Consider the following 14315-nt stretch of genomic DNA (forward strand, 5'->3'; position numbering starts at 1 on the left):
GCATTCCAATTACTTCAGCGTCAAGACAAGGCCTAACAATGATTTAAGATATTGATATAATTTAATAGAAACCATCTTTTATATGCTCTTTAAAATATCATATTTTAAAAGTGAAATATCAGGGTTTTACTTTTGATTAACAGCCACCAAGAAGAACATCTGCATGTATTTAACAAGGGTAGTAATACTGCATCAAAAATATTTCTTGAATACTGTGAACAAAGGAGCCACAAAAACTCAGCATGAAAAGTAGAGTTCTGGAGTTCTGCACAGCCAGAATCAGATCTAAATCCTCAGCAGCAAGCAGGAGACTCAGAAAATGCCGGCTTTAATTACAAACTTTATTTGTCAATACAATTCACAGTTTATACATGGTGCATTCCACCATATGAGCTTTCAGAACAGTTATTGAGGAAATGGGTGTAGCTTTTCTTCTAAAAGAGTCTGACTGACTTTCTAAAATTTTGGTTAGAATTTTTTAAGTTTATAAAAGTACCTTCAACAAGTTAACTGAATATTTACATTTCTAGCTTAAATTTAAATTTTGGAAAATAAGCATCTATTAAGTTGTTTTTTTTTTAAGATCCTGGGTTTATTTTTTAAGACCCTAATCCGAATGCCACTTATTCAGATACACCCCTGACCCCCAAGAATAAAAGTAATGTCTTGCAATTATATTTAGGGAAATCATTTTCTTTCTGCATTTTACAAATTATATTTACAATGTACAGCAGATCTGTGTATGAAAATAAAAGAAAGAGAGTAGCAATCTACTAGGTGCCTTTACTGAATTTCTTCTGAATCTTGAAAATCTTCTGAATCTTGAAAACAAACATCCAAAGAGTTGCAAGATATAAAATTAAACTAAAGAGGATTAACAGCCTTTTCTATCTTTAAAAAAAAATCTCTCAAGATTTAAATTGTGCTATAACAGCTTTTTCTCTAATGTCAGAGATGAATTATGCCTGCAATCTGCATTTTTCCATGTGCAAAATCACAGTGATCCCAGTTTCAACTCTGCTCTCACACTCAGCCACAACTCCAGAGGTACACCCACAGAAGGTTAGGACTGTGCCCAACTCTGCCTCCTACATTCCCTCCCCGCATCTGGCAAAAGTTACCCAAGGAAAGAAAATCATGAGCTTTTCATACATCAAAAAGCAAATAGATGCTGGCAGTACAATGTTTATTAGCAAATGCTTGTAACACATTGTTTTACTATCTTCTTTTCATCCAAATGGCAATTCACACCAACTGTCTAAATTCGCCTTCAAGAATATCCATTTTCATAGTTTTGTCAGATCATTTATGTATATATATGGATATATATATATATATTTATATGGCTTTTCTTCTTCCACCATTGAAAGATGTATATATAGTTAGTCAAAAGTGATAAATTTTAAATACTGCCAGGAAAAAAGGGACTGATTGAGAGCAGTCAATTTTACTGGCCTGGTAATAATTACACTATATATATGTACCATTGGTACCTGAGTCAAATAAATACTCAGAGGGGCCGTCTTTGCACCTCATTTCTCTGCAGTGCCTTTAACGCTAGGGTTTCTGAGTGTTGCTTCAATGTCCATCTAATTTGGCATCTGTTCCTTCTTCGGGCATCATCACTCCGGTCATTTTACACACTGTTTCCAGCAAGGTATGGTATTCAAACAGGAGTTGTGGGGTAAAGGACTGCGGAGTTGAGCCTAGGGGTGGGGCGGGGAAGGAGAAACCACACATTAGCTAGAGAGGTTCTGTTTCTTCGTAAGATAAGGCACTGACAGAAAATTTCTGCATAAGAATTTCTTGCCATTTACAAAAAAATGTTGTCATCCATAAATGGTCCATAATCTAGGCTCAGTTAGGTAGACCCTGAAAAGTTAAGGACTGATCCCTCAAAGCTACATTATTACCGGAAACAATTATAATTCATTCTGAGGCCTTTTGGCACATTTGGAAAAGAGAGAGGAAAACAGTCTGGGCACAAAAAGGCATCAGACATTGTTTTATTCCACTGGTCAAAGAAAGTGGACCCATTCAACAAGAATCATCAAAAAGATAGTGCTGGCTCAGAATTCAAATTCTCTTGATGGTAGATGACCATGATAGGTGTATCTTTTTTTTTTTTTTTTTCCTTTTTGGAGCTCATGCACAATTTAAAAAACACTACCAACAACAGTCAAAAAGAGCATATAGAAGTCCTCACCTATGGCTATGCCTAGGGCTCTTCAGAGAGAGGGCTATTTAATGTTCTCAATAACAGCAATTTCCTCGCCCGCACAGTGTGGCGTCAGTCCGTTCAAATAGATACTTTCAGTTTTCAGTAAGGGAGGCAAGACATCCCTCTCGCTGGCGAGGTGGTTCACTGACAGGGTCCTCCTACAGGGAGTCAGCTCCTGGTTGTGGTTTCCAGCCAGTTCTGCGGAGAGCTTCCGCTTTATGGAGGTGGCACGCTGGAACTTGTCGTAAATCTCCACACTCAGCCGCCTCCTGGTTTCCTTGAATTCGGCCGTGACGTTGGCTGTCCACTCAGCGGCATGGGCTCTAAACTCTCCCACCTGGAATATGCACGCAGAGAAATGACAGAGACACCAACAGGACAGTCAATGTTTTGTGTGCTTTACCTTCTGATCACTGTATGTGGGGGTTTTGAAAAGAACACTGTAGCCTTTTGTAATATGAGAGGTCTGAGAATTGAGGTACTTAGGCAAGTTGTGAGGAACAAGCTTCCATTTTATATAGATATGACTCTAAAAATGAATCTGTGAGCTTAAACTCTATTAACCAAATTATATTAGAGGTACTAGATGCCCTTGTTTTGGGAAACAAATCCTGTCATTGAAACTTCTGATCAAAAGGCAGTCTCTAACTTTTTAAAGCTCTGTTTCTTTTTTAATCTGTAATTTAAAGAAGTATTTGAATGTAGAGAAGGCAATAAGACATAGGAGAAGCAGCAAGACAGAGTAAAAGAGCCTGGAGTGTGAACCCAGGTGACCTGGTTGGTTCTCATAGCAGTGATGCTGTTTGCTCAGGATATAAACAGAGATTTTAGAGAGCAGAAATGGTGTGTGCAAGAACTTTGACTCCAACCCCATACTGGTCATTTAGAAATCCTCTATTTACTAAATAAGCAATAAAATACTTTGTTTCTGATTCCAGAGAAAGCAAATAAACAAGGCCTGGCAAGTTCATTTTGAGGCCCATTTGGAGAATGATTAAGTCCAAGGAATAGTTTCTCAATGAATGTTTGTGGAATTAGTGAAGTTAACCTGTCTGAGCTGCCATTTCCTCAGCTGTGGAACAGGCATCTTCACTGCACACACCTAGCAGGATGGCTGGGTAATGCACTTCAACTGCAAGAGCCCATCACTGTATAGTTATCATTGTGGGCTTTGCCAAGTGCTAAGCATGTGCATAATGTTTTCTTTGACCTCTTTAAAATTATATCTGCACTTTAGTGACCTAAAACAGAATAATGACCCATCCCACGGGAAACTTTATAATCTTTTTCTTAACCAACTAGAATTTAGTAATCTAGGATATCTCTTAGAATAATCTCCTAACGTGGAACAACTCCCCCATTCCCTATTGCTAGCACTTCTGCTCTCGGATTAGGGAGCTCCACAGAACTCAATTTTTAAGTGAAATGGGCTCCTTTTTACCTGGCAAGCAAATAACTACTGCTTTGTTTTGTTTTATTTTACCTCTGTCGCTTTTTGTTTTAAATTTTGATGTGATCAGAAACTGATGGTTTCTGCTATAGTCTGAACGTTGGTGTCTCCTGAAAATTCATATGTTGAAATACTAACTGCAAAGGTGATTATATTAGGAGGTGGGGCCTTAGGGAGGTGCTTAAGTCATGAAGTGAAGCCTTCATGAATGAGATCAGCACTCTTACAAAAGAGGTTCCAGAGAAATCCCTCACCCCTTCCACCATGTGAGGACACAGTAAGAAGGCTCTGTCTACAAACCAGGAAGAGTCCTCACTCCGTCATGTTGGCACTGTGATCTTGAATCTCTAGAACTGTGAGAAATCAATGCTGTTTATAAGGTCCCCAGTGTGTGGTATTTTGTTATAGCAGCTTGATCGGACAAAGTCCGGTTCTAAATATTTATACTGAAAATCTGATTTATAAGAGAGCATATGTATGTACGTCTACTTCAACATGATGTATAGGTGCACTCAGATGGTCATAGATATGTTTGTATGTGTGTGTATGAAAACTGTTCAAATATCCTTAGAAGGTGGCACATGGCAGACCAACTCTTCCTCATCCATCCATAATCACATACATGCACACATTTGATGATCTACTTTTATTTTATAAAGGTCTTTTATTTCCCACTTGTACTGACCTAGCAAGAAATAATTGCTTGTTTTCTGGGTCTGGTTCTGAAAAAAGCAAACTGGAAAAATGAGAACTCTGTGGCATGCATAACTGGCAAGATCAAGCATTTCTTAATCACTGAGGCAACTTAAAGGGAACTTGCAGGGAAAGAAGTGCTAAATTTATAGTGATTCAGCCTGAAGATTCTTACTGTTCCCATAAGGGACTGTGTATGACTGTACTTAGCTCTAAAAGCAATTATTTAATTTTTAATTCTGCTTTGGGGGGACTCTCTGGTTAGAAAATCAGTAGTAAAAAATGCTGAATCACTCCAAATGCACTTATAAATAAACCCTCCAACTGTTGATATTCTTTTTCTATATACCTAGCTGTCTTTTTGATTAGACTAAGCATTCTTGAGTTCGGAGTCTATACTACATTAATTGGTGTATATAAAACATCTAGTGTCTGGAATAGAGAAGGCACTGAGGAGAAACTTCATGAATTGCATTGAATTAATAAGTAAACACTATCAAGAAAGTTTCAAAATAATATTTTAACATAAACAGTTAAGAGATTCAGTTGTTTCTCTACCAGTTTCAATTTAATTTTAAAGATGGAAAATTGCAGCCTGCTTAAACATGGTGCACAAACACAAAGAGAAAACCTGATTAATATGGTCTTGAACAATACAGTTAATCATTGTCCAACATGTTATTAAATTCTTCTAGTTTACAGTACAGATAATCCTGAGCAGTGTGAAATTTGCTATTTAAAATAAAACAGTAGGAGATCTTCAAGATGGCAGAGGAGTAAGATGTAGAGATCATCTTCCTCCCCACAATACATCAGAAATACATCTACGTGTGGAACAACTCCTACAGAACATCGACTGAACGCTGGCAGAAGACCTCAGACCTCCCAAAAGGCAAGAAACTCCCCACGTACCTGGGTAGGGCAAAAGAAAAAACAGAGACAAAAGAACAGGGATGGGACCTGCACCTCTGGGAGGGAGCCGTGAAGGAGGGAAAGTTTCCACACACTAGGAGCCCCTTCACTGGTGGAGATGGGGGGGCGCAGGGGGAGCTTCGGAGCCGCGGAGGAAAGCGCAGCAACAGGGGTGCGGAGGGCACAGAGGAGAGATTCCCGCACAGAGGATCAGGGCCGACCGGCACTCACCAGCCCGAGAGGCTTGTCTGCTCACCCGCCAGGGCGGGCGGGGCTGGAAGCTGAGGCTCAGGCTTCGGAGGTTGGATTCCAGGGAGAGGACTGCTGGGGCTGGCTGCATGAACACAGCTTAAAGGGGGCTAATATGCCACAGCTAGCCAGGAGGGAGTCTGGGAAAAAGTCTGGACATGCCTAAGAGGCAAAAGACCATTGTTTCGGGGTGCACGAGGAGAGGGAATTCAGAGCACCACCTAAATGAGCTCCAGAGATGGGCGCGAGCCGCAGCTATCCGTGCAGACACCAGAGACAGGCATGGGACGCTACGGCTGCTGCTGCAGCCACCAAGAAGCCTGTGTGCAAGCACAGGTCACTATCCATACCTCCCCTCCCGGGAGCCTGTGCAACCCACCACTGCCAGGGTCCCCTGATCCAGAGACAACTTCCCTGGAAGAACACATGGCACGCCTCAGGCTGTTGCAATGTCACACCGGCCTCGGCCGCTGCAGGCTCACCCCACATTCCGTACCCCTCCCTCCCCCCTAGCCTGAGTGAGCCAGAGCCCCCTAATCAGCTGCTGCTTCAACCCCATCCTGTCTGAGTGAAGCACAGATGCACTCAGGTGACCTACATGCAGAGGCGGGGCCAATCCAAAGCTGAAACCCAGGAGCTGTGAGAACAAAGAAGAGAAAGGGATATTTATCCCAGCAGCCTCAGGAGCAGCAGATTAAATCTGCACAATCAGGGCTTCCCTAGTGGCGCAGTGGTTGAGAGTCCGCCTGCTGATGCAGGGGACACCGGTTCGTGCCCCAGTCCGGGAAGATTCCACATGCCGCGGAGCAGCTGGGCCCGTGAGCCATGGCCACTGAGCCTGCGCATCAGGAGCCTGTGCTCCACAACGGGAGAGGCCACAACAGTGAGATGCCCGCGTACCGCAAAAAAAAAAAAAAAATATGCACAATCAAATTGATGTTCCCTGCATCACTGGAATACCTGAATAGACAACAAACTATCCCCAAACTGAGGTGGTGGACTTTGGGAGCACTGTAGACTTGGGGTTTGCTTTCTGTATGTAATTCGTTTTGGTTTTATGTTTATCTTAGTTTACTATTTAGAGTTTATTATCCTTGGTAGATTTGTTTATTGATTTGGTTGCTTTCTTCCTTTATATATATATATATATTTTTTTCCCCTTTTCTCTTTTTGTGAGTGTGTTTATGTATACTTCTTTGTGTGATTCTGCCTGTATAGCTTTGCTTTTACCATTTCTCCTAGGATTCTGTCTGTCCGTTTTTGGTTTTGTTTTTGCTTTTAGTATACTTTTTAGCGCCGGTTATCATTGGAGGATTTGTTTTTGGTTTGGTTGCTCTTTTTTTATTACTTTTTAATTTTTACTTTTAATAATTTTTTTATTTTAATAATTTTATATTTTTCTTTCATTCATTTTTTTCTCACTTTTCTTCTGAGCCATGTGGCTGACAGGGTCTTGGGTGCTCAGGCCAGGTGTCAGGCCTGTGCCACTGAGGTGGGAGAGCCAAGTTCAGGACATTGGTCCACTAGAGACATCCCGGCTCCACATAATATCAAATGGTGAAAGCCCTCCCACAGATCTCCATCTCAACGCTAAGACCCAGCTCCACTCAACAACCAGCAAGCTACAGTGCTGGACACCCTATGCCAAACAACAAGCAAGACAGGAACACAAAACCACCCATCAGCAGAGAAGCTGCCTAAAATCGAAATAAGGTCACAGGCACCCCAAAACACACCACTGGACACAGTCCTGCCCACCAGAAAGACAAGATCCAGCCTCATCCACCACAAAGGCACCAGTCCCCTCTACCAGGAAGCCTACGCAACCCACAAAACCAACCTTAGGCACTGAGGGCAGACACCATAAACAACAGGAACTATGAACCAGCAGCCTGTGAAAAGGAGACCCCAAACACAGTAAGTTAACCAAAATGAGAAGACAGAGAAGCACACAGCAGCTGAAGGAGCAAGGTAAAAACCCATCAGACCAAACAAATGCAGAGGAAATAGTCCACCTGAAAAAGAATTCAGAGTAATAATAGTAAAGGTGATCCAAAATCTTGGAAATAGAATGGAGAAAATACAAGAAACATTTAACAAGGACCTAGAAGAACTAAAGAGCAAACAATGATGAACAACACAATAAATGAAATTTAAAGTTCTCTAGAAGGAATCAATAGCAGAATAACTGAGGCAGAAGAATGGATAAGTGACCTGGAAGATAAAATAGTGGAAACAGGGCTTCCCTGGTGGTGCAGTGGTTGAGAATCTGCCTGCCAATGCAAGGGACACGGGTTTGAGCCGTGGTCTGGGAAGATCCCACATACTGTGGAGCAACTGGGCCCGTGAGCCACAACTACTGAGCCTGTGCGTCTGGAGCTTGTGCTCTGCAACAAGAGAGGCCGCGATACTGAGAGGCCCGCACGTGCTTGCTGTAACTAGAGAAAGCCCTTGCACAGAGACGAAGACGCAACACAGCCAAAAATTAATTAATTTTTTAAAAATAGTGGTAATAACTACAGCAGAGCAGAATAAAGAAAAAAGAATGAAAAGAATTCAGAACAGCTCAGAGACCTCTGGGACAACATTAAATGCACTAAAATTCAAATTATAGGGGTCCCAGAAGAAGAAGAGAAAAATAAATGGACTAAGAAGAGATTATAGTTGAAAAATTCCATAATATGAGAAAGGAGATAATCAACTCCAGGAAGCACAGAGAGTCCCATACAGGATAAATGCAAGGAGAAATCACCAAGACACATATTAATCAAACTATCAAAAATTAAATATAAAGAAAAGATATTAAAAGCATTAAGGGAAAAGAAAATAATAACATACAAGGGAATCCCCATAAGATTAACAGCTGACCTTTCAGCAGAAACACTGCAAGCCAGAAGAGAGTGGCAGGACATATTTAAAGTGATGAAAGGGAAAAACCTACAACCAAGATTACTCTACCCAACAAGGATCTCATTCGGATTCAACAGAGAAATTAAAACATTTACAGAAAAGCAAAAGCTGAGAGAGTTCAGCACCACCAAACCAGCTCTACAACAAATGCTAAAGGAACTTCTCTAGGCAGGAGAAACAAAAGAAGGAAAAGACCTACAATAACAAAAGCCAAACAAGAAAATGATAATAAGAACATACATGTCAATAACTACCTTCAATATAAATGGATTAAATGCTCCCACCAAAAGACATAGACTGGCTGAATGGATACAAAAACACGACCCATACATATGCTGTGTACATGAGACCCACTTCAGACCTAGGGACACATACAGACTGAAAGTGAGGGGATGGAAAAAGATATTCCATGCAAATGGAAATCAAAAGAAAATGGGAGTAGCAATTCTCATATCAGACAAAATAGACTTTACAACAAAGACTATTACAAGAGACAAAGAAGGACACTACATAATGATCAAGGGATCAATCCAAGAAGAAGATATAACAATTGTAGATATTTATGCACCCAACATAGGAACACCTCAATATATAAGGCAAATACTAACAGCAATAAAAGGGGAAATTGACGGTAACACAATCATAGTACGGGACTTTAACACCCCACTTTCACCAATGGACAGATCATCTAAAATGAAAATAAATAAGGAAACACAAGCTTTAAATGATATATTAAACAGAATGGACTTGATTGATATTTATAGGACATTCCATCCAAAAACAACAGAATACACTTTCTTCTCAAGTGCTCATGGAACATTCTCCAGGATAGATCATATCTTGGGTCACAAATGAAGCTTTGGTAAATTTAAGAAAATTTAAATCGTATCAAGTATCTTTGCCGACCACAACACTATGAGACTAGATATCAATTACAGGAAAAAATCTGTAAAAAATACAAACACATGGAGGCTAAACAACACACTACTATAAAGCCAAGAGACCACTGAAGATATCCGAGAGGAAAGTAAAAAATACCTAGAAACAAATGACAAAACACGACAACCCAAAACCTATGGGACGCAGCAAAAGCAGTTCTAAAAGGGAAGTTTATAGCAAAACAATCCTACCTCAAGACACAAGAAACATCTCAAACGACCTAACCTTACATCTAAAGCAATTAGAGAAAAACAAAAAAACCCCAAAGTTAGCAGAAGGAAAGAAATCATAAAGATCAGATCACAAATAAATGGAAAACAAATGAAAGAAACAACAGCAAAGGTCAATAAAACTAAAAGCTGGTTCTCTGAGAAGATAAAATTGATAAACCATTAGCCAGACTCATCAAGAAAAAAAGGGAGAAGACTCAAATCAACAGAATTAGAAATGAAAAAGGAGAAGTAACAACTGACGCTGCAGAAATAAAAAAAATCATGAGACATTACTACAAGCAACTCTATTTCAATAAAATGGACAACCTGGAAGAAATGGACAAATTCTTAGAAATGCACAGCCTTCTGAGACTGAACCAGGAAGAAATAGAAAATATAAACAGACCAATCACAGCACTGAAATTGAGACTGTGATTAAAAATCTTCCAACAAACAAAAGCCCAGGACCAGATGGCTTCACAGGCGAATTCTATCAAACATTTAGAGAAGAGCTAACACCTATCCTTCTCAAACTCTTCCAAAATATAGCAGAGGGAGGAACACTCCCAAACTCATTCTACGAGGCCACCATCACCCTGATACCAAAACCAGACAAGGATGTCACAAAGAAAGAAAACTACAGGCCAATATCACTGATGAACATAGATGCAAAAATACTCAACAAAATACTAGCAAACAGAATCCAACAGCACATTAAAAGGATCATACACCATGATCAAGTGGCGTTTATCCCAGGAGTGCAAGGATTCTTCAATATACTCAAATAAATCAATGTACGCAAATCAATCAATTAACAAATGAAAGAGAAAAACCATATGATCATCTCAATAGATGGCGAAAAAGCTTTCAACAAAATTCAACACCCACTTATGATAAAAAACCCTCCAGAAAGTACGCATAGAGGGAACTTACCTCAACATAATAAAGGCCATATATGACAAACCCACAGCCAACTTCATTCTCAATGGTGAAAAACTGAAATCATTTCCTCTAAGATCAGGAACAAGACAAGGTTGTCCACTCTTATCACTAATATTTTACATAGTTTTGGAAGTTTTAGCCATAGCAATCAGAGAAGAAACAGAAATAAAAGGAATACAAATCAGAAAAGTAGTAAAGCTGTCACTGTTTGCAGATAACATGATACTATACATAGAGAACCCTAAAGATGCTACCAGAAAACTACTAGAGCTAATCAATGAATTTGGTAAAGTAGCAGGATACAAAATTAATGCACAGAAATCTCTGGCATTCCTATACACTAATGATGAAAAATCTGAAAGTGAAATCAAGCAAACACTCCCATTTACCATTGCAACGGAAAGAATAAAATACCTTGGAATAAACTTACCTAAGGAGACAAAAGACCTGTACTCAGAAAACTGTAAGACACTGATGAAATTACAGATGATACAAATAGACTGAGAAATATACCATGTTCTTGGATTGGAAGAATCAACATTGTGAAAATGACTATACTACCCAAAGCTATCTACAGATTCAATGCAGTCCCTATCAACTACCACTGGCATTTTTCACAGAACTAGAAAAAATATTTCACAGTTTGTATGGAAACACAAAAGACCCTGAACAGCCATAGCAATCTTGAGAAAGAAAAATGGAGCTGGAGGGATCAGGCTCCCTGATTTCAGACTCTACTACAAAGCTACAGTAATTAAGATAGTAATGGTACTGGCACAAAAACAGAAATATAGATCAATGGAACAGGATAGAAAGCCCAGAGATACACCCATGCACATATGGTCACCTTATTTTTGATAAAAGAGGCAAGAATATACAATGGAGAAAAGACAGCCCTTCAATAAGTGGTGCTGGGAAAACTGGACAGCTACATGTAAAAGAATGAAATTAGAACACTCCCTAACACCATACAGAAAAATAAACTCAAAATGTATTAAAGACCTAAATTTAAGGCCAGACATTATAAAACTCTTAGAGGAAAACACAGGCAGAATACTCTATGACATAAATCACAGGAAGATCTTTTTGACTCACCTTCTAGAAAAATGGAATAAAAACAAAAACAAATGGGACCTAATGAAACTTAAAAGTTTTTGCACAGCAAAGGAAATGATAAACAAGACCAAAAGACAACCCTCAGAATTGGAGAAAATATTTGCAAACGAAGCAAGTGACAACGGATTAATCTCCAAAATTTACAAGCAGTTAGTGCAGGTCAATATCAAAAAAAAAAAAAAAACAAATAACCCAATCCAAAAATGGGCAGAAGACCTAAACAGACATTCCTCCAAAGAAAATATACAGATTGCCAACAAACACATGAAAGGACACTCAACATCCCTGATCATTAGAGAAATGCAAATCAAAACTCTAATGAGGTATCACCTCACACCAGTCAGAATGGCCATCACCAAAAAATCTACAAACAAAAAATTCTGGAGAGGGTGTGGAGAAAAGGGAACCCTCTTGCACTGTTGTTGGGAATGTAAATTGATACAGCCACTATGGAAAACAGTATGGAGGTTCCTTTAAAAACTAAAAATAGAACTACCATATGACCCAGAAATCCCACTACTGGGCATATACCCTGAGAAAACTATAATTCATAAAGAGTCATGTACCATAATGTTCACTGCAGCTCTATTTACAATAGCCAGGACATGGAAGCAACCTAAGTGTCCATCAACAGATGAATGGATAAAGGAGATGTGGCACATATATACAATGGAATATTACTCAGCCATAAAAGAAATGAAATTCAGTTATGTGTAGTGAGATGGATCAACCTACAGTCTGTCAGACAGAGTGAACTACATCAGAAAGAGAAAAACAAATACTGTATGCTAACACACATATATGGAATCTAAAAAAAGAAAAAAAAAAGGTTCAGAAGAACCTAGGGGCAGGACCAGAATAAAGATGCAGATGTAGAGAATGGACTTTAGGACACAGGGAGTGAGAAGGGTAAGCTGGGATGAAGTGAGGGAGTGGCATGGACATATTTACACTGCCAAATGTAAAACAGGTTGCTAGTGGGAAGCAGCCGCATAGCACAGGGAGATCAGCTTGTTACTTTGTGACCACCTAGAGGGGTGGGATAGGGAGGGTGGGAGGGAGATGCAAGAGGGAGAAGATATGGGGATATATGTATATGTATAGCTGATTCACTTTGTTATAAAGCAGAAACTAACACACCACTGTAAAGCAATTATACTCCAATAAAGATGTTAAAAAATGAAATAAAATAAAACAGTAATTATTGATGAAAACTAAACATTTCTATCTGACTTTTATCCCCACCTTGCCAGTGATCTTATTAAAGAGGAATTAATCTGTTATATTTGAGAATTCATAATTTTCTAAGTGTAAAAAGAACAAATACTAATATACTGTTTTCTATGATGAGCTTATCTTAGTAGTAAGGTTAATATTATAAAGGGAACAGCTAAGAATCTACATTTTTGTTTAAATAAATGTCTTTGAAAAGTATAAGAATCAACAACTATATTCAATTTCCTCCCACATACAAGTGTGTAATGAGAAATAATCACTTAAAGGACATCCATCTGAGCAAGCCGCTCAATCATGCCTGAAGTCTGGAGGCACTGTCTGAACTTATGAACCTAAAATTAGGTCTATTATTTTTTTAATTGATTTTTATTGCGTATAGTTGATTTACAATGTTCTGTTAGTTTCTGCTGTACAGCAAAGTGAGTCAGTTATACATATACATATATCCACTCTTTTTTAGATTCTTTTCCCATATAGATCATTACAAAGTATTGAGTTCCCTGTGCTACACAGTAGGTTCTTATTAGTTATCTGTTTTATATATTGTAGTGTGTATATGTCAATCCCAAACTCCCAATTTATCCCTCTCCCCCTTCCCCCTTGGTAAGCATAAGTTCGTTTTCTACATCTGTGACTCTATTTCTGTTTTGTAAATAAGTTCATTTGTACCATTTCTTTAAGATTCCACATATAAGCGAAATCATATGATATTTGTCTTTCTCTGTTGACTTACTTCATTCAGTATGACAATTTCTAGGTCCATCCATGTTTCTGCAAATGGCATTATTTCATTCTTTTTTATGGCTGAGTAATATTCCATTGAATATATGTACTACATCTTTATCCATTCCTCTGTTGATGGACATTTAGGTTGCTTCCTTGTCTTGGCTATTGTAAATAGTGCTGCAATGAACACTGGGGTCATGTATTTTTTCGAACTATGGTTTTCTCCAGATATATGCCCAGTTGTGGGATTGCTGGATCATATGGTAGCTCTATTTTTAGTTTTTCAAGGAACCTCCATACTGTTCTCCATAGTGGATGCACCAATTTACATTCCCACCAACAGTGTAGGAGGGTTTCCTTTTATCCACACCCTCTCCAGCATTTATTGTTTGTAGATTTTTTGATGATGGCCATTCTGACTGGTGTGAGGTGATACCTCATTGTAGTTTTGATTTGCCTTTCTCTAATAATTAGTGAAGTTGAGCCTCTTTTCATGTCCTTTTTAGCTCTCTGTATATCTTCTTTGGAGAAATGTTTCTTCAGCTCTTCTGCCCATTTTTGATTGTGTTGTTTGCTTTTTTGATATTGAGTGCGTGAGCTGTTTGTATATTTTGGAGATCAACCACTTGTTGAGTTGCTTCCATTAGCTTTGTTTTGGTTAACAAACTTTTACCTCCAGTAAGGCCACTGACCTTCATAGGATCTGCCT

The 14315-nt window shown here is 39.0% G+C and overlaps 1 protein-coding gene across 3 annotated transcripts in view; it reads right to left on the bottom strand.

Moving 5' to 3' along the window:
* Nucleotides 1-320: 320 nt before the first annotated feature.
* KCNK2 (potassium two pore domain channel subfamily K member 2) overlaps nucleotides 321-14315 on the bottom strand; it is a 239424-nt gene continuing 225429 nt past the window's right edge. For 2 of the 3 annotated variants that reach the window (XM_007451285.1, XM_007451287.1), the window contains exon 7: nucleotides 321-2558. In XM_007451285.1, coding sequence (XP_007451347.1) covers nucleotides 2241-2558 — 318 coding nt within the window. In that variant the 3' untranslated portion in view covers nucleotides 321-2240. The remainder of the gene's footprint in view (nucleotides 2559-14315) is intronic. The other variant, XM_007451286.1, reaches the window with a different exon arrangement.

Source organism: Lipotes vexillifer, unplaced genomic scaffold (assembly GCF_000442215.2).
Source record: "Lipotes vexillifer unplaced genomic scaffold, Lipotes_vexillifer_v1.1 scaffold570, whole genome shotgun sequence".
NCBI classification, from domain to species: domain Eukaryota; kingdom Metazoa; phylum Chordata; class Mammalia; order Artiodactyla; family Lipotidae; genus Lipotes; species Lipotes vexillifer.